The following is a 19,279-nucleotide window of genomic DNA, read 5'->3' as shown; positions in this document are numbered from 1 at the left end:
TCATTAAACTTATTAATATAATTTATTAATAAATGTTTATTGTTTAGCTATTATTAATAAATGTTCATTTATTAAACATATTAATAAATGTTAATTTCCAACATATTTTGGGTTCATTTTAAGGAAGAAATACAGTAATTTTTAAACAATAGCTTTTAACCCAACCGCTGGGTTAAAATAACCCATTCACTGGGTTACAACAACTCATTTGCTGGGTTAAAACAACCCAATCACTAGGTTTGTCCATTTTCAACCCAGGGTTTGTTCTTTTTAACCCAGCATATTTTGGAGTGTATATGGGCTATATATATATATATACACTGACAGAATATACTGACAGAAAAGTCATCATTAAAACAGCATAAGTGTGTGTATGTGTGTGTACGGACAGAATATAAATTTACACAGCCAAGAATTTTATTTGCTGAATTTATTTTTATTTTATCCACAAAGCTTTTTAAATGTAAATTACGATTTATCTTTTTATTATATTTTTATTGTATTATATTATAAAGGTTTGTGGCTATTATCAGTTTTTTTCTTTTTCTTTTTTTTTTAAACCTAAACAACATTAAAATATTTATATAATAACCAGACTCTGGGAGTCAGTGAGCCATGTAAGTTGTAAACTTTTGGCTGTTTGGCTATTTATAATTTCAGTGAATTATTGACAGGTGAGCTGAATGCAGCCAATAGAGGTACATGAAGCTATTAAGTAACACAAGATAAAATTATCACCTAACCTTCAGTTCATCAAAATGAAGAAATATTTGAAAACACATGTTTGTTGATCAGCCACAGAAAAATCAGAAAAGAAATCAGCATAAACATGCGATGGAAGATGTTATATTAAATACCTCATGCCTAATTTGCCTAAATAGACAAGCTAAAATGAAGGGGACTGCAATGTATATTTTGTTAATTTTGGAGTGAATGTGATACCATGTCCAGTACTCAGGCATGTAAAACAGTAATTGGACAGACACGATGCTTCGAGCAGAGCAGCCTATGAGAAGAGGGGGTGTGACGGGAGGGAGGAATGAAATTCTAACCACTCACCTTTTAACTATGTATAGTGATAAGTGGGTCATTGAGGGTTGTTGACAATGGCATGTTTGTTAATTATGCTGTCTTGGCAAAAAAAAACAAAAAAAACATGCATACACACAACTTAAAGACAAATATCATCTCACTGAAGATACCCACCGGTTAATAATAAACCCCCATAGAATAACAACTAAAGTTCTCTACTGTTTTCATGTTAAAGGTGCACAGTAAATATTTATGGCAGACTCATGTAGACATCCTGTAGGACTAGTTATTCCAGATGTTTATTTCCCTTTACAGATAGCAAAACACTATCACCACCACTTCTGCTCGTTTTGTCTTAACACAATAACTGATCTGTTTTTTATTTAAATATCTTTTTATCTTTCATTTCTTATTGAGGGACATTTAATGTACTAAATTTAAACCTCAAAATAAGGCTTATAAAAACAAGACTTAATAATAGTTACTTTACAGTGATGACAGTTATGTGGGTGTTTCTGGTCACATGCCCTTTTTTTGGCCACATTAATTTTAATGACAGACAGTCTTGGCAAAACACTACTTAAATAACATGGCTTGGCAAGTAATATTACTGTCACAAGTGAATGTTAACTTTAGAAATCCACATGAGACATAGCTGTCATCTTAGCTGTTTATCTCTCCAGAGCAATATCAAATATAATTGCCTCAGATATCCTGGTCTTTGAGTCTGTTCCAGATTCCTGCAGATTTATAGTAGTGAGTTCAGACAGTTCACGACCTTCAAGTTTGGCATTTTGGATCAACTAAAGACACAGCACACAGGACATGCAACAGACCATTTTGATTGCATAAGCAGGGGTTGCACTATGGTGCCATACAGGATATGATTTTCATGTTTATATGACACAAGTGGCAATATTTAGTCAAGAAACAACCATTAAGTAAGTTGAATAAATATTGTATTGCAATTTATAGAATATACAGTGCTCAGCGTAAATGAGTACACCCCCTTTGAAAAGTAACATTTTAAACAATATCTCAATGAACACAAATACAATTTCCAAAATGTTGACAAGACTAAGTTTAGTAATATAATTTAGTAAAGGTTAGTAATATAACTTATATTACACATTTTTCAGTTTTACTCAAATTAGGGTGATGCAAAAATGAGTACACCCCACAACAACAACTACCACATCTAGTACTTTGTATGGCCTCCATGATTTTTAATGACACCGCCAAGTCTTCTAGGCATGGAAAGAAAAAGTTGGCCACATTTTGCAACATATATCTTTTTCCATTCTTCAAGAATGACCTCTTTTAGAGACTTGATGCTGGATGGAGAGTGATGCTCAACTTGTCTCTTCAGAATTCCCCATAAGTGTTCAATTGGGTTCAGATCGGGAGCCACTGAATCACTTTCACCCTGTTCTTCTTCAGAAATCCAACAGTGGCCTTAGATGTGCGTTTAGGATCATTGTCATGTTGGAAAAGTGCACGATGACCAGGGGCACGGAGTGATGGTAGCATCTTCTCTTTCAGTATAGAGCAGTACATCTGTGAATTCATGATGCCATCAATGAAATGCAGCTCCCCGACACCAGCAGCACTCATGCAGCCCCACATAAGGACACTGCCACCACCATGTTTCACTGTAGGGAACATGCATTTCTCTTTGTATTCAAGACCTTTGCGACGCCATACAGTTTTGAAGCCATCAATTCCAAAAACATTGATCTTGGTCTCATCACTCCCAGTAGTCTTCATTTTTGTCAACATGGGCCCTGGCCAACTCTAGGCGGGCTTTTTTGTGCCTGGGCTTTAGGAGAGGCTTCTTTCATGGACGGCACCCATGCATGCCATTCCTCTGCAGTGTACACCGTATTGTGTCACGGGAAATAGTCACCCCAGTTTGGCTTTCTACTTCTTTAGATAACTGCAGTGAATTTGCATGCCGATTTTCTTCAACCCCTCTCATCAGAAGATTCTCCTGTCAAGGTGTTAACTTCCATGGATGACCTGGACGTCTCTGTGAGATGGTTGCAGTCCCATCTTTTTTAAATTTTTGTACCACTTTTGCTACAGTATTCTGACTGATAAGTAAAGCTTTGCTGATCTTCTTGTAGCCTTCACCTTTCTGGTGTAAAGAAATTATTTTCTTTCTCAGGTCTTGTGACATTTCTCTTCCATGTGGTGCCATTGCTGACAGCATTAAATGGGAAGGGGTTTTAACACCCTTTTATAGTCAATTGTCTGCTGGACACCTGTGTAATGAATAATTAGACTCACCTGTGGTTGAATTCTTGTTAAATTAGACATTTGTAGTCTAAAATTTAGCTGTGCTCCAGAGACTTTCAGTGGGGTGTGTACTCATTTTTGCGTCACCCTAATTTGAGTAAAACTGAAATTTTGTTTTTCTAAGTTATATTATTAACCTTACTTTCATGTATTAGTTAAACAGATGTTATATTAAACTTAGTCTTGTCAACATTTTGGAAATTGTTTTTGTCTTCATTGAGATATAGTTTAAAATGTTACTTTTCAAAGGGGGTGTACTCATTTACGCTGAGCACTGTATATATATATATATATATATATATATATATATTGTTGTGTACATAAATACAATTTCCCCCATGTATCCATTTGAAATGGAAAAATCCAGTTGAAAGCTTGATATTTTCAATTAACCAAATGCTTTTTTTCCACAAAGGATGACATGTTTGACATTGTATCAGTAGCTACAACAGCACAGTTTTAATAATTACAGATACACGTCGTCATAAACCTGCACAATATAACGGAACAAAATAATATATAGACCAAAGACAAAAACAAAGGAAAACTGCATAGGAATTGTGATCAACTCTTCAGTTTCGGATGGTTGGGAAACCGCGCCACCCTTAGGAGAAACAAGCGAAATAGCAAGATGTGAGAAAAATACTCGTTCTTTTTTAAAAATGCTACATCATTTTAGAAATTGTTTTATAAAAACAATTTTAATTTTCTATTTTTACAGATGTTTGGAATATTGGGATATTTTATTCGTTGTTATCCACGCTAAGCAATGACAACGATACATTTCCATTGATATTTTACCATATTTTGATGTGATGTTGTTTAAACTTCGCAAAACAACCGTAATGGTCTTTTATCAGACTTCAGCCATAAATGAAATAGCTGTTTCGACTCAGGTAGATCTGGATCGGAACCCTTTGGAGGTTGAATTTGTTGTCGGGGGAACCATCGTAAATCTATGGACCGGAAGTAGACAGAGTCACATTGAGCATTTTTGAACTGGCGAGGTATGTAATCTGACGGGAATTTTAAAAACCAGCATAAGAGTTGTCTACTTGTTTACAGATGTATTCATATCTATATACTTATTAGGTTTTTGTTGCTTACATTTTTCCAGCGATACTAACAGTTACCGTTTAAAGCTATGAAACCGGCTAACAGTTGCTACTGCTTTGAATGAAAGACCTTCCTCTAATGTGAACTGCATAGTGTCATGTAGTGTGTAGTATATACTTTGACATTCCTGCCAGCACATCAGTTTTGACACTAGAGACAATGGTGATTTTTTTATTTATTAGTTTACTGTTTATTCTATGAAAAGTAGCAAAAAATAAATAAATGCTTTGTAAAAAGTTTTCAAGATGTAATGTGACCTTCATATAGCAAAGAAAATATTAAGTTCTGTAAAAATCAACCCTTGGGACATAAACGTACCTGTGGTTGAAGAAACACTCGTTTGAAAGCTACACAATGGTGTGTTTTGTGTATTTTCAGCCCAGGATGCTCTTGATGGTGCAACGGCCATAGGACTGTAAACCATGTTTCTTCCAAGGGTGGTTTCACGGCTGAACCTGCTTTCCAAAGTGTCTGGTAAGCTAATTACATTTTGTGCCATTACCACATTTCAATTTTTTTTTTAGATAATTGTTGTACAATGTCCTATACTTTTTTTCAGGTTCGTTGCAGAACCAGAGCCAGGTGTTATGCAGTGCTGTGCAACACTGTCATTCTACCCATTTCAGAGCACTTCACTATACAAATAGATGCTTCATTTCAGCTGCTGACAACAAACTTCCACCTAAACTATGGACACCTCTTGAGCCAGAGTTAGAGGAGGTTCTTGTGCCCCGTAAACTATCAGTTTCACCCTTGGAAAGCTGGCTTTCTCTGCGATACTCTCTCCCACCGTTGCTGGAGGCTTCTCCGCCTCTGGAAGAAGGTGAGATTGTGGGAAAATCCATGGTTCTGCCTCCGTTTGCTGTGCCATTACTGGAGGATGGGGAACGCGCAACACCACTGAACTGTAAGAATGTGCTGGAGATCCGACGTAGGAAGATGAACAGGCACAAATACAAGAAGTTGCTAAAACGGACCAAGTTCCTTCGGAGGAGGGTGAAAGATGTCAGGAGGAAGAAAAAACAGGTCAGTTATGTTAGCCATCTAGCTAGCAAGAGTGAAATTATTTATATGTATGTAATATAATATAAGTATCATTACAATTAGAGTTTATATTATACAATTAGCGTCTGTTACAAGAGTTAACATTTTACATTAACAAGTGCTATAATTATAAATGCATGCCATAATTTATTTTTTTTACAGGCTAAGTTTGAGAGAGATCTTGCGCGAATCGTTAGACGAGCTGGACTGAAGAAAGCCGCCGATGAATGGACAGCACCCAAAGTCTATGTCAGACTGAGTCAGTCTAAAAGAAATGTGTAATTAACATCTGTGTAATTTTAAATATTTTTGACTTGTTTTTTTTCATAATACCATTCAGTCTCCCAATACTGTATCGGGAGCGAAACAGTGACTTGTCATGCTTATGTACTTATTACTGCAATAAAAAAGGCCTCTCCTCTCACCTCTCTGTGTTGTGCATTGTTTAAAGGGTTAATTCACCCAAAAATGAAAATGATGTCATTAATGACTCACCCTCTTGTCGTTCCAAACCCGTAAGACCTCCGTTCATCTTCGGAACACAGTTTAAGATATTTTAGATTTAGTCCGAGAGCTTTCTGTCCCTCCATTGAAAATGTATGTACGGTATACTGTCCATGTCCAGAAAGGTAATAAAAACATCATCAAAGTAGTCCATGTGACATCAGTGGGTTAGTTAGAAGTTTTTGAAGCATCGAAAATACATTTTGGTCCAAAAATAGCAAAAACTACGACTTTATTCAGCATTGTCTTCTCTTCTGGGTCTGTTGTCAATCCGGGTGCACGACTCCGCAGTGACGCTGCTGACGTAAGACGCTGCTGATGTGTTATCTAGTGCGCTAGAGCTTCGTTTACAGTCAGAGGGAGACGCACGCTGTATTCAAGCTATTCTACATTGTTTGTATTTTGGTATTGCTATATTTTTTAAATGGTGCGTAAGTGTGCATGTCGCGGATGTCCTAATTGCCAAAAACAACGACGTAAAAGTGCATTACCAACGCCGACAGATGAAAGGATTCAATGGAATCAATTCAATGGAAAGGATTCCAGAAGAGAATACAATGCTGAATAAAGTCGTAGTTTTTGTTATTTTTGGACCAAAATGTATTTTCGATGCTTCAAAAACTTCTAACTAACCCACTGATGTCACATGGACTACTTTGATGATGTTTTTATTACCTTTCTGGACATGGACAGTATACCGTACATACATTTTCAATGGAGGGACAGAAAGCTCTCGGACTAAATCTAAAATATCTTAAACTGTGTCCCGAAGATGAACGGAGGTCTTACGGGTTTGGAACAACATGAGGGTGAGTCATTAATGACATCATTTTCATTTTTGGAGCTCATATCCTCATATATGACTTGGTTTGAGTCATTCACATAGGTTTTTTTTATTTTTTTTTATTAAAAAATCTATATTGTCAAGTCACCACTAGGGTGAAGCAAATCATTTCCCTGGCAACTTTTTTTGTTGTTTTTTTGTTGAAATTTTAGAAACCATATTCTCAAGTCACCACTAGGGTGAAGCAAATCATCTCAGTGTCTACTGCATTTTCTTTTTTTTTTTTTTTTTTGCAATATTGTTTTAGTCCTGAGGCATAGGACAAGCCTCATTCCACACCAACTTCTAAAATAAAAAAGTACTGAAGATCTTTTGTATGTCTATTATGCTATAGAATGACTTGTTAAATGTTCAGATATATATTTTTAGTTAATTACAGGATTTATTAATTACTAGTTTATTGTATAACATCATTTTTTTTAGCATTAATATAATTTTTAACTTACCTTTTTATGTTCATTAAATATTTTAAAACGAATAAATTGCAAATAAAATAGCTTTTTAAATAAAATAGCTTTTATAAATGTATCAAAAATAGTATGTTTAATATTAAAAATAGCCTATGTTTAAAATGTTTTTAGAAAGTTATTTTATTTTATTTGGTTTGATATTTTGTTTAAATACCTGCAGGCTATACATTTTCATTATGTAGATATAATGCCGCGTTCAGTTTTTTAATTCTTAGCAAAACTGTTAAAATAGTTGTATTTAAGAAATATTGTCAGTTAATGTGAGAGCGTGTAGTATTTCATGATGTTTAATGTTCTGGAGGAGGCGCATGTCAGTGGTCCAGACGAGCAGACGGCAAAGATTTTGTTTTCAGTCGCTGGTCGACGAACATATGAGGTGAGGAGACAAGTCCTTTGAAAAACACGCTTTCATCGCGCACCAGATTTAACAATTATCTTCTCCACTTTTCGGACATGTTTCTTGTGCGATTCAGTAAGTAGCCAAAATGATTTTTTTTGACGAATTTAACTTCTTTTTACTTTTTTTTTATATATATATATTTTTCCGACGATATTTTCACCTACACAACACTGAATGTTGACTTCTGTGTCGCATCCTTCACAGTAAATGTGGTATTGTGCATCAACTTTTATCTATTGTATTATCATTTTAAGTCTTTCAGAGCGTCTCGTGCTCTCGCTTTGCCAACTCTTTACTTTGTTTTTTTTGTCATGGTTTTTATGTGTGTGTGTTGCTTTGTTTTTCTCTTTTTGTAAACCCCCTCCCTCCCCTTATATCTTTTAATTGTACAGCTTGGTCTTATTTAAACATAGTGTTTGTTGTTGTGCTGTGCTAAATTAGGGATTAACTCGAACAAAAGTCTGTCATATTTATTAGTCATGAAAGAGTCAGTGCCTCACTGTGATTCTGCAGCATCAGCAATAGTAAACGATGATTTTTTACTTCAACATGTTTTACTTTTCAGGTTTGTCAGGGAAAGTTAGCAATGATTATTACATTTATGAATTCTCTTTTAATTCTGGTAAAAGAGTATAAAACCTGGTCTGGGAATGAACAACTAGAACAAGTTTAATATCAAGTTGAATTTGAGAGGGGGGAAACAAAGTAATGTCCGAGTTTTGTTTAGTTTTGTTTTCCTTTTTACTCAGAGTTAATTGTAGTTTTCCAATGTTTAGTAGCCTTGTTTAGAAACTGTCATACATATAAAGACAATTACAGGCTTTTGGGGTTTTGAAATTTCCTTCTTTGTGGCCATACTTTGCTTTCCAGTTCTTTGTTTTTTTCTTTCAGACAGACAGATGGACAGACGGATAGATTATTTTCTTCTTAGACAACTTTTGCTGTACTTTTAGTGGTTGTTGTTGTTCAGAGGCCTTCAGAAGTGAGTATTTATCTTCTGAGTTACAGGCCTGACTGCTGAGAGGGAATGAATGGATCCTCTGTGCTGCTTTTTCTGCTAAATGTCTTTGTGTTGGCATAGCGGCAAATAAAACATTTAGTAATAAGTCCTTTACCCTTCTGAACTAAGTTTTAACATGTCTGTATTCACAATATGAGCAAACAGTGATTTGGGCCAGATTTTGGTGGCTGAAGCACTAACAGGACAGATGCCAAATTTCAGAAGATCACTGTAAATATGACTTGCATCTTCAGTCATTTTAATGCTTATGTTCTTGTTCTCATTTCAGTCTGCACTGCCTTGATCTTACCATGTGGTGAGTGAGCAACAAAACATGAACATTATTTGATAGCAGTGCTCTAGTATTGTTCATATAAAACCATGTAATGTATGTGTACTTTTTTAGCCTGGGCACAAAACAGCATGCCGAGTGTGGTTGTGGAGGCGAGGAACCTTACTGTTCCTGCAGGGTCAGATGTTGTTCTGCCGTGTCATAACCAGCGGATGGTTTGGAGGCAGGATCGCCTGCGGGACCGCCAGCGCGTCGTGCACTGGGACCTGATCCGGAACCAACCCGATTACACTGTGGAGCGCATTTTAGATATGTTCTCAGGGGGGACAGAGCGCTTGTACAATGACTACAACAGGGGCCGAATTACTATTTCAAAAGATGCCTTCAGCGATGGAAACTTCTCACTAGTTATCAATAGTAGGTTCATCCTTTTAGACTATGTCCATGTCACTCTTTTGATTCTTTTTCATTTGTGATATTTAATACCTGCCATTCTTGTGTTGCTGTTTTTGTTTGTGCAGATGTGGATGTGAATGATAAAGGTATCTATACCTGCAACCTTCATCACCACTATTGCAAAGTCCACCAGTCCATTCAAATCCAGCTCAACATCACTAAATCACGTAAGAGAATAAGCCTGACATCTATATACTTAAAAACACAAGAATGGTAGCCTGTTTCTACCTCACAGTAAACAATTAAGAAATGAATAAAAGTGATTGCAACTTTATGTCTCATAATTGTGACTTTATTTCCCTCATTTGAGATATTTTGGTTCTCAGTTGTGACTTTATGTCTTAGAACATGACTTTATATCTCACAGTGTGACTATATGTGACCCTAGACCACAAAACCAGTCATAATAAATTTTTTTAAATTGAGATTTATACATCATCTGAATAAATAAGCTTTCCATTGATGTATGGTTTGTTAGGATAGGACAATATTTGGGCAAGATATAACTATTTGAAAATCTGGAATCTGAGGGTGCAAAAAAATCAAAATATTGAGAAAATTGCCTTTAAAGTTGTCCAGATGTCCTTAGCAATGCATATTCACAATCAAAAATACATTTTTGATATATTTACGGTAGAAAATGTACAAAATGTCACCATGGAAAAATGATCTTTACTTTATATCCTAATGATTTTTAGGCATAAAAGGAAAATTGATCATTTTGACCCATACAATGTATTGTTGGCTATTGCTACAAATATACCTGTGCGACTTATGACTGGTTTTGTGGTCGAGGGTCACATATATCACTTTATATCTCATAATTGTGACTTTTATCTCACAATTTGACTTCATATAATCTTGCAGTGTGACTTTACATTTCATAATGTGACTTTTTAATATCACAACATGACCTTATATCTCACAATGTGGCTTTATTTCACCTTTTTTCTATTTTATATTGAGGTGGAAATGGGCTTCCATGCTTCCAGACATTTCTTCCATATTTCCAAGTCATTTCTGAGCCACCAAGTGGAGCACAAACATAATAATGAGTTTCAAACATCTTTCCCAAATTTTACACAGATGTTTTAATAAGTGCCACAGTGATTTTCAGAGAAAATTAATCTGATAATGTCTTTGTTGTAACTGTCTCTGCATTAACTGGAATAGAAAGTATTTTAAATATTTTAACAGAAAAAAATGACAGTTTTGCTTTAAATCATTGATATGCAACCTTGAGCTTTGGAAAAGCATATAACGTTATTATTGATATAAATGTCAAACTCTGCAGCTCGAAAGGAAAAGCGTGTCTGGGAGGGCAATAAATCCGTGTTTGTGGTTTTGGTGGGGAAGAGTGTGGTGCTTCCCTGTGTGAACCGCAGACAATTGTGGACGGACAGTCAGAGGGACGAGGGCCAGCAGCAGGTGGTCCACTGGGACTGGCAGGCTCCTGGAGTCACCCGTGACCGAGCAGACCGTCTCGTCGACATGTACGCCTCCGGAGAGAACCGGCAGTACGGGCCGCTCTTTCTCCGGAATAAGATGAACATCTCAACAGATGCCTTCTCCATTGGAGATTTCTCCCTGAGCGTCCATAACATTCAGCCCTCTGATAAAGGCCTGTATTCCTGCCACCTTCACCATCACTACTGTGGCCTACACGAAAGACGAATCTTCAGGGTGATCGTCGGACCTTCTGTCCAGCCCTTGCCTCCAGCGCGCTCCTCTACTGAAGCACCGAAAACTCCTTCTCTTCCTGTCCTGCCTGCTGATAACCCAAGTGAGAGAATATCTTTATGTGATTTAAGTCTTTTGTTTGCTGCGCCTTAGAGTGTTTTAAATTTCAGTTTAAAAAAAAAAACTTTTGTCATTATTTAGTCTTATTTTGTTCCAAACCTGTATGGTGTAATTTATTTTAATTGATTAGTTTTTTGAAGAATTGTAATGCAGCTGTTGCCTTTTAAAGGGTTAGTTCACCCCAAAATGAAAATTCAGCCATTAAGTACTCACCCTCATGTCGCTCCAAACCCGTAAGACTTTCATTCATCTTCAGAACACAAATTATGATCTTTTTGATGAAATCTGAGAGATGTATGTCCGTCCATAGACTGCCTTTGCAACTTGATCTTTGACATTTCAAAAAGTTCATAAAGAAAACTAATCCATATGAATCGAGCGGTTTTGTCCAAATTTTCTGAAGAGATTCAATCGCTTTTTTGATGAACAGATTTAATTTAGGCTTTTACTCGCAAATAAACCTTGATCAGCGAACATAAACAGAAGCTTAACCGAACCTGAATGACACACGAGAACAAACCTCTTCTGGAAGCTCAAACATGCTGCGTAACACACAGGAATGAACCTCATTGGTTACGCAGCACGTTTGAGCTCCCGGAAGAGGTTTGTTCTCGTGTGTCATTCAGGTTCATTCAAGTGTATTCCGAAGTCGTACAATAGCTTTGAACCAATGCCATTTTGGTGTCTATGATGTTGACTTTTTGTAAATTGAAGTAAGCTAGATTTGAGTTTTTTTTTTTTTTGTAAACAACTGTTTTTATTGAGTAATAATTTAAATACCAAAGTCCCTTTAAGACAAGTCATTTCACTCGGCGGCCATCTTTGAAACGCCTCTTGGGCATCCTGGGCATCATGCAGCTCAGCTCCTATCTCTTTGAATGAGGAAACATCAAATTCTCCAAAACTGTTCGCCAACCTTACGATTAAATTTCATGTTTGAAATTATTATATATTTGAAACAATTAAATCAAACAACAACTGTCTCATAATTTGTTTTCCAAATGCTTGAAGCATGAGAAAAATCTGTATTTTTCAGGCTGGATCAAGCTAATGCGCATGCGCAGACGTAAATGCGCGTCTCCTGTGCCTCATTTCGGAGGCGCGCGTCTGACTGTTTCTATAGAAACCGGTGCTTCTAACGGCCGCTGCAGTGACGCGATGACTTTACCAGTCGGCGATTGGCTCTTATTTAGAAGGCGGGACTTATTCCACCATATTGCACGTTTCACTTTCTCCCATTCATAATAATACGAGTGACATGTCTTGTGTTATTCTATAGTCTTTGCTTATACTGTGCTGAAAAATTATGACATTGCAGTGACAAAAGTACCTAATAAAACCATTTAAAAAAAATACATGGATATAAAATACAGAAATAATTTTACATTAAAAAGAAGAAAGAAAGGATTTTACAACATCAAAAGTAGAACTCCAAGTCTTTAGAGTCTTTGACTTTGCTCCATGAATATGAACTGTTGACAGCTTCAAAGAAATAAAAAAAACAAATCTTTATCTAACAGGAATGATATGTCATGAGCAAGCTAGATTTGAGTTTTGAAGTAATTATCAGTAAATAAAGATGTAAATTTTGCACTGTTTTCCACACAAAGCTGTTATATGGCTTCAGTAGACAAGACAGGAATACAGTGCACAAGTTGAATGGATCACTTTAATGGTGCGGTTTCTTGTCCATTTTGGTCATTATGACCACACGTTTTATGATTCTCTAAAAAATTCTGCATCTTTTCCTTTTCTATTGCACTTCAGATTAAGATTTAAAGAAAATTACTTTCTGAAAAACAAAGCACTTTTCCTTTTCTCAGCTTGTACGCTGTCAACATGTCTGTGTTCTCCTAATCAGCTCCATTGCTCCTCCCGTTACATGCATATTTGGGTTTGGGGGAGGAATGTTGCTTGAGAACTGGGCTATATTTGCTTCCTCTCTTATTCTCTCTGTTTATTTTTTGCTGCTTGGTCTTCTCCAGTCTGCAGTGGCAATCTCTCCATCTCTCTTTCTGTTTTTTTCTTTTTCTTTTTTGAGCTGTTTAAAATGGCTTTGTCCTTTAGTCTTTGTTCAGATCGACTCACACCAGTCATGTTGGCTCTGTCCCTGCCGTCTGTGTTACAAAACTCTTGTAAAGATGAGTTTGGACGAGTGAATGTTTTCAACAGAAATGTAGTGAATAGGTCATAATGTAGGGTGGGGGAGGTTTTATTGGAAGACTGCTTCATATTTTCTCCGTTTAGCAATGGCTGAGCTCACTTTATAAACTATTACAGCCCCACAAAAGGTCACAGCAACGTCTTGCTTTCTCCTGTGTTTGCAGATTTTACCATCATTGCTCAGACAATATTCCCCATCTTGTATTGGCAATGGGCTGTTTTCCGACATGAAAAGCCACATCTGTACAACATCTGGCACGCTGTAACATGAAAGCGCAAAGGGGGAATGGTCCGTGTTAGATTCACATCTTATGTCTGTAAACATCTTGCCCCAGTCCACTTTAAGTAGTAAAAGATACCGCAGTGCCAGTCATCTATATTATAGATTTAGTGCATAGTCTGAATGTGACTTTGTAAGTTTCCTTAAATTTGAAGGGAAAAAAAAAAAAAAAAAATATATATATATATATATATATATATATATATATATATATATATATATATATATATATATATATATATATTTTTTTTTTCAAATTTTTTTAATATCTTACTATTTCATATTTTGCTATGTATTTTTATTATGTAAAGGCAATATTTAAAGATCAATTATCCCAAAAATGCAACAAATTTATAACTTTCAGTTATACATTTTTTTAACTTCATTTATTTAACTTCAGTTTTTTTATTTCACTCAACATTTATGAAATACCTTTAAATATTTAATTAATAATTCTAAATTATATTTAAAATATTTTAAATTAAATATTGTTCATTTTAAGGTTGTTAAATATTTTTTTTAGCCTTATCAAATCATTAAAAATTTGGAGCTGTAATCTAGAGAGGTTAGTGCACATGAAGCAATTTAACTGTGATGACTTTTGCCGTGTCCCAAGACAGTCCACAAAGATTGAACCGAGCATTGATAAATGGGACCTAGCCTACAAAGAATTGCTATTTTCACCTAGCAGCTGTGACAACTGCTGTTGACGAGCGCCAGTAACATTTGCTGGACTATTTTGAAAGTTATATTAAACTGAACACAGATTTTACAACTGGACTAAATATGGTCACCTTGGTCCATTTATGTACATAATAATCTATAAAATTGCATCTTTGTAAGATACAAGTCAACATTTGAACTGCTTTTTTTATTTTTTATTGTTCGATATTCAAATAAGTTGAAACCCACTACTTATATTTAAAGGGATAGTTCACCCAAAAATGAAAATTTTGTCTTCATTTACTCAGCCTCAAGTTGTTCCAAACCTGCATACATTTTTTTCTTCTGCTGTGAACACAAAAGAAGATATTTTGAAGAATATGGGTAACCAAACAGTTGATGGACCCCATTGACTTCCATAGTTTTTTTTTTCCCTTTTTCCATACTATGGAAGTCAGTGGGGTCCATCAACTGTTTGGTTACCCATATTCTTCAAAATATCTTCTTTTGTGTTCAGCAGAAGAAAAAAATGTATGCAGGTTTGGAACAACTTGAGGGTGAGCAAGCGATGACCCATTTTTGGGTGAACTATCCACTCAAATGTAAGTACTGGGTAACCCTAACACTTCAGTATATTACAAATATTATCTTAGCATGTGCGGCTCGTTGAATTCCTCATTGCTCATTGCAATGAGACACACTGACTCATGAATTAATTATAATGACTATTAGTTTTGGGGTGATTCACAATACTGTATAACACACAAACAGCAGCATTCAGTGAGTTTGTTTGGTTTATTTGGTCTTAAGAGCACTACTGACATGCAATCCCAGAGACTGTGGCAGATTTAATCTAAATTCTCCCTGTTGTTATGGGGCACTAAATAAATGGAAAATGTCTCCAGACAGACTGACCATGAAGTAGTGGTACTTCTCTCTGCCTGCACTATCGCTTCCCGTTCTGGTGGTTTGTGTTTTTTTTCTCCATTGCTGCGGCATGACATCAGGTCTGGAACTCATTATGTCTGTTTTGACCATTCTGAAACCTTGTCCCTCTCCCCTCTCGCCTGCCAGGTCTGGGTGAAAAGGAAAAAACAAATGAGTAATTTGGGCTTTTCTGCTTTCTTTCTTGCCGTTTGGTAAAGTTTAAAATAATTAAGTGTTTTAAAATCAGATATTTAAGAGTTCTCATTCATCTGTTCCCCTCATGTTCCCTTTGTGAGCAGATACAAACATGGTGGAAGCACCTCACGTACTCAATGTAATCCTGCCTGAGAACCAAACTCATCTCCTGCACCAAGTGGGCTACATCCTGGCAATCTTCCTGCTGCTTCTCTTAATGCTCATTGGCATCATCATGATCACGAGGCACTGCAGAAAGAAAGGTAAGATGATGTGGAGTGGAGTGATGATTTTATAAACAAGAAAAAGAAACCAGTGTGGCTCAGACGGCAAACTGCCCGAATAAAATTGATACCTTTGAGATTATAGGCTTAGATCTTACTGGACTTTCTTTTGATATTTTATATAATATCTGTTTCAGGGCTTGAATTTGAGGTTCGAAGGTCTGAGCGGTAAGGATTTAAAAGTGTTTTTGAGTAAAATAAGATCCACAATAATCATTTTACACTTGCTAATACATGAAAAGCATAACTTTTGTTATACTTGGAAGTGGTCGCAGGACATCCATTGAGCTCGATGCCACAGAACTGCAACCCTATAATCAGGAAGACTTGCGACTGGGTAAGCGCAACCACATTTTTTCCATAATTTTTCAAACTCTTTCACTTAAAGTTGAAGTAGGTCATTTAAAAATGAAGACTTTATGAAATCACCAGATCAGATACTGTTACTCTGTAAAATCTAGGGGAATATGATCTGGTATTTTGCAAGAACTATATTTTTCAATATTCTCAAGAATGACTAAATTGACATGGGGCTTTTTTTATTATTGGTTGATTGTTGTTTTTTAAAAAGGGATTTTCTAGAGAAATATCTTTTTTGAGAGCTGTGTGTCTCAGATCTGACATATGCATATATTAATAAGTCTAATTTATCATATTTTTTCATAATATTTACATAAGCTTTTATTAATGAAATCCTTGTTTTTGTTCTTCTTTAGACTACAAGAACAACATAATGAAAGAAAGGGCAGAGGCAAACAACTATCCCTCTCTAAAAGTTACTGATCTTGACAGAGGTAATGTGGTCTCAATTAGTGAATCTCGTTCCGGACAGATGCATTGTGATGTATTTACATGCACTTTCTTTTTCTTCCTCTCTCTCACCTAAAGAAATGGAGAGAATGCCATGGAAGTGATTCATATTGAGCTGCTGGCTGGTCCAGAGTGTACTGATTGAGAAGAGATTCAACAATTTTACATTTACATTGAGAACAGGAAAGGAATTACTGTCTTTCTACAGCATAATTAATGCTTACGTGATCTTATAATACTCAATTTCTGTTGATATTGGTAAGTCAATTTAAGTGAAATCACTTTTTTAATCATTACCGCAGTGTACCATAATGGTTTTTATGAATTCAGCATTTGGTGGTACTCTAAAAAACTTCTGTGTGGTAGAACCCACTGTAAGTGTCTGAATCTGAATGGAAATTAATTATAAAACTCAGGAAGCAAACAAATAGCTGTGGCTTCAGGTCTAAATAGTCAAAGATGGTACACAAGTGAACCTCAAAGGCAAAATGTACTGTTTGTGCTATTCTGTATCTATGTGTTATGTTTCTTAGTCATTTTGAGTCCTCTTGACCAGGACTTTTTTGGTCCATTGTCTTTTCATTCTGTTTCACAGCATTATGTAGAGGGCACAATTGCAGTTTATTTGCATTTGCAGTATGAGCATTTTTCAGTTGTCCTAATTTTTCCAGCTATTTCCTTGGTCAGTAATTCTCATTAACATACAGTAGGTTATGAAGCATTTATGCAGTCGTTTTTATTTGATCTGGAGTGTACATTTATCTTTAAAGTTTGTATAGAGGACCAATGTACAAATACAATAAAGTTTATTCTGAAATATTTTGTGTGATTGTGATTAATTAATTCATATATATATATATATATATATATATATATATATATATATATATACATACATACACACACACACACACACACACACACACACACACACACACATATATATATACAGTGGGTACGGAAAGTATTCAGACCCCCTTAAATTTGTCACTCTTTTTTATATTGCAGCCATTTGCTAAAATCATTTAAGTTCATTTTTTTCCTCATTAATGTACACACAGCACCCCATATTGACAGAAAAACACACAATTGTTGACATTTTTGCAGATTTATTAAAAAAGAAAAACTGAAATATCACATGGTCCTAAATATTCAGACCCTTTGCTCAGTATTTAGTAGAAGCACCCTTTTGATCTAATACAGATCTAATACAGAGTCTTTTTGGGAAAGATGCAACAAGTTTTTCACACCTGGATTTGGGGATCCTCTGCCATTCCTCCTTGCAGATCCTCTCCAGTTCTGTCAGGTTGGATGGTTAACGTTGGTGGACAGCCATTTTTAGGTCTCTCCAGAGATGCTCAATTGGGTTTAAGTCAGGGCTCTGGCTGGGCCATTCAAGAACAGTCACAGAGTTGTTGTGAAGCCACTCCTTCGTTATTTTAGCTGTGTGCTTAGGGTCATTGTCTTGTTGGAAGGTAAACCTTCGGCCCAGTCTGAGGTCCTGAGCACTCTGGAGAAGGTTTTCGTCCAGGATATCCCTGTACTTGGCCGCATTCATCTTTCCCTCGATTGCAACCAGTGGTCCTGTCCCTGCAGCTGAAAAACACCCCCACAGCATGATGCTGCCACCACCATGCTTCACTGTTGTGACTGTATTGGACAGGTGATGAGCAGTGCCTGGTTTTCTCCACACATACCGCTTAGAATTAAGGCCAAAAAGTTCTATCTTGGTCTCATCAGACCAGAGAATCTTATTTCTCACCATCTTGGAGTCCTTCAGGTGTTTTTTAGCAAACTCCATGCGGGCTTTCATGTGTCTTGCACTGAGGAGAGGCTTCTGTCGGGCCATAAAGCCCTGACTGGTGGAGGGCTGCAGTGATAGTTGACTTTCTACAACTTTCTCTCATCTCCTGACTGCATCTCTGGATCTCAGCCACAGTGATCTTTGGGTTCTTCTTTACCTCTCTCACCAAGGCTCTTCTCCCCCGATAGCTCAGTTTGGCCTGGATGGCCAGCTCTAGGAAGGGTTCTGGTCGTCCCAAACGTCTTCCATTTAAGGATTATGGAGGCCACTGTGCTCTTAGGAACCTTAAGTGCAGCAGAAATTTTTTTGTAACCTTTTCCAGATCTGTGCCTTGCCACAATTCTGTCTCTGAGCTCTTCTTTTGACCTCATGATTCTCATTTGCTCTGACATGCACTGTGAGCTGTAAGGTCTTATATAGACAGGTGTGTGGCTTTCCTAATCAAGTCCAGTCAGTATAATCAAACACAGCTGGACTCAAATGAAGGTGTAGAACCATCTCAAGAATGATCAGAAGAAATGGACAGCACCTGAGTTAAATATATGAGTATCACAGCAAAGGGTCTGAATACTTAGGACCATGTGATATTTCAGTTTTTCTTTTTTAATAAATCTGCAAAAATGTCAACTTAAATGATTTTAGCAAATGGCAAAACAAAACAAAGAGTGAAAAATTTAAGGGGGTCTAAATACTTTCTGTACCCACTGTATATTATATATATATACACTGCTCAAAAAAATTTAAGGAACACTTTTTAATCAGTGAATAGTATCAACTCAGTCAAACTCTTGGGATACTGATCTGGTCAGTTAAGTAGCAGAAGGGCTATGTCTCCCAGCACAGTCTCAAGAGCATGGAGGAGAGATTTCAGGAGACAGTTACTTTAGGAGAGCTGGA

The 19,279-nt window shown here is 36.3% G+C and overlaps 2 protein-coding genes across 4 annotated transcripts; both read left to right on the top strand.

The window, feature by feature from the left end:
* The first annotated feature begins 4,194 nt into the window (after positions 1-4,194).
* aurkaip1 (aurora kinase A interacting protein 1) lies at positions 4,195-5,914 on the top strand. 2 transcript variants are annotated; one of them, XM_048179043.1, is made up of 4 exons: positions 4,195-4,337; positions 4,825-4,920; positions 5,006-5,469; positions 5,649-5,914. In XM_048179043.1, the coding sequence occupies exons 2-4, from the start codon at positions 4,869-4,871 to the stop codon at positions 5,655-5,657; spliced, it is 525 nt and encodes a 174-aa protein (XP_048035000.1). In that variant the 5' UTR covers positions 4,195-4,337; positions 4,825-4,868; the 3' UTR covers positions 5,658-5,914. The 2 variants fall into 2 exon arrangements, with proteins under 2 accessions (XP_048035000.1, XP_048034999.1); XM_048179042.1 differs by having other exon boundaries at positions 4,197-4,337; positions 5,006-5,472; positions 5,653-5,914.
* Positions 5,915-7,562: 1,648 nt separating this feature from the next.
* mxra8b (matrix-remodelling associated 8b) lies at positions 7,563-17,397 on the top strand. 2 transcript variants are annotated; one of them, XM_048178763.1, is made up of 10 exons: positions 7,563-7,684; positions 8,998-9,024; positions 9,115-9,417; positions 9,522-9,623; positions 10,751-11,239; positions 15,589-15,747; positions 15,906-15,936; positions 16,035-16,105; positions 16,485-16,562; positions 16,657-17,397. In XM_048178763.1, the coding sequence occupies exons 3-10, from the start codon at positions 9,132-9,134 to the stop codon at positions 16,680-16,682; spliced, it is 1,242 nt and encodes a 413-aa protein (XP_048034720.1). In that variant the 5' UTR covers positions 7,563-7,684; positions 8,998-9,024; positions 9,115-9,131; the 3' UTR covers positions 16,683-17,397. The 2 variants fall into 2 exon arrangements, with proteins under 2 accessions (XP_048034720.1, XP_048034719.1); XM_048178762.1 differs by having other exon boundaries at positions 7,622-7,780.
* The last annotated feature ends 1,882 nt before the right edge of the window (positions 17,398-19,279 follow it).

This window comes from Megalobrama amblycephala, linkage group LG24 (genome assembly GCF_018812025.1).
Source record: "Megalobrama amblycephala isolate DHTTF-2021 linkage group LG24, ASM1881202v1, whole genome shotgun sequence".
Lineage (NCBI taxonomy): Eukaryota > Metazoa > Chordata > Actinopteri > Cypriniformes > Xenocyprididae > Megalobrama > Megalobrama amblycephala.
This window is presented reverse-complemented; position numbering and strand designations above follow the sequence as displayed.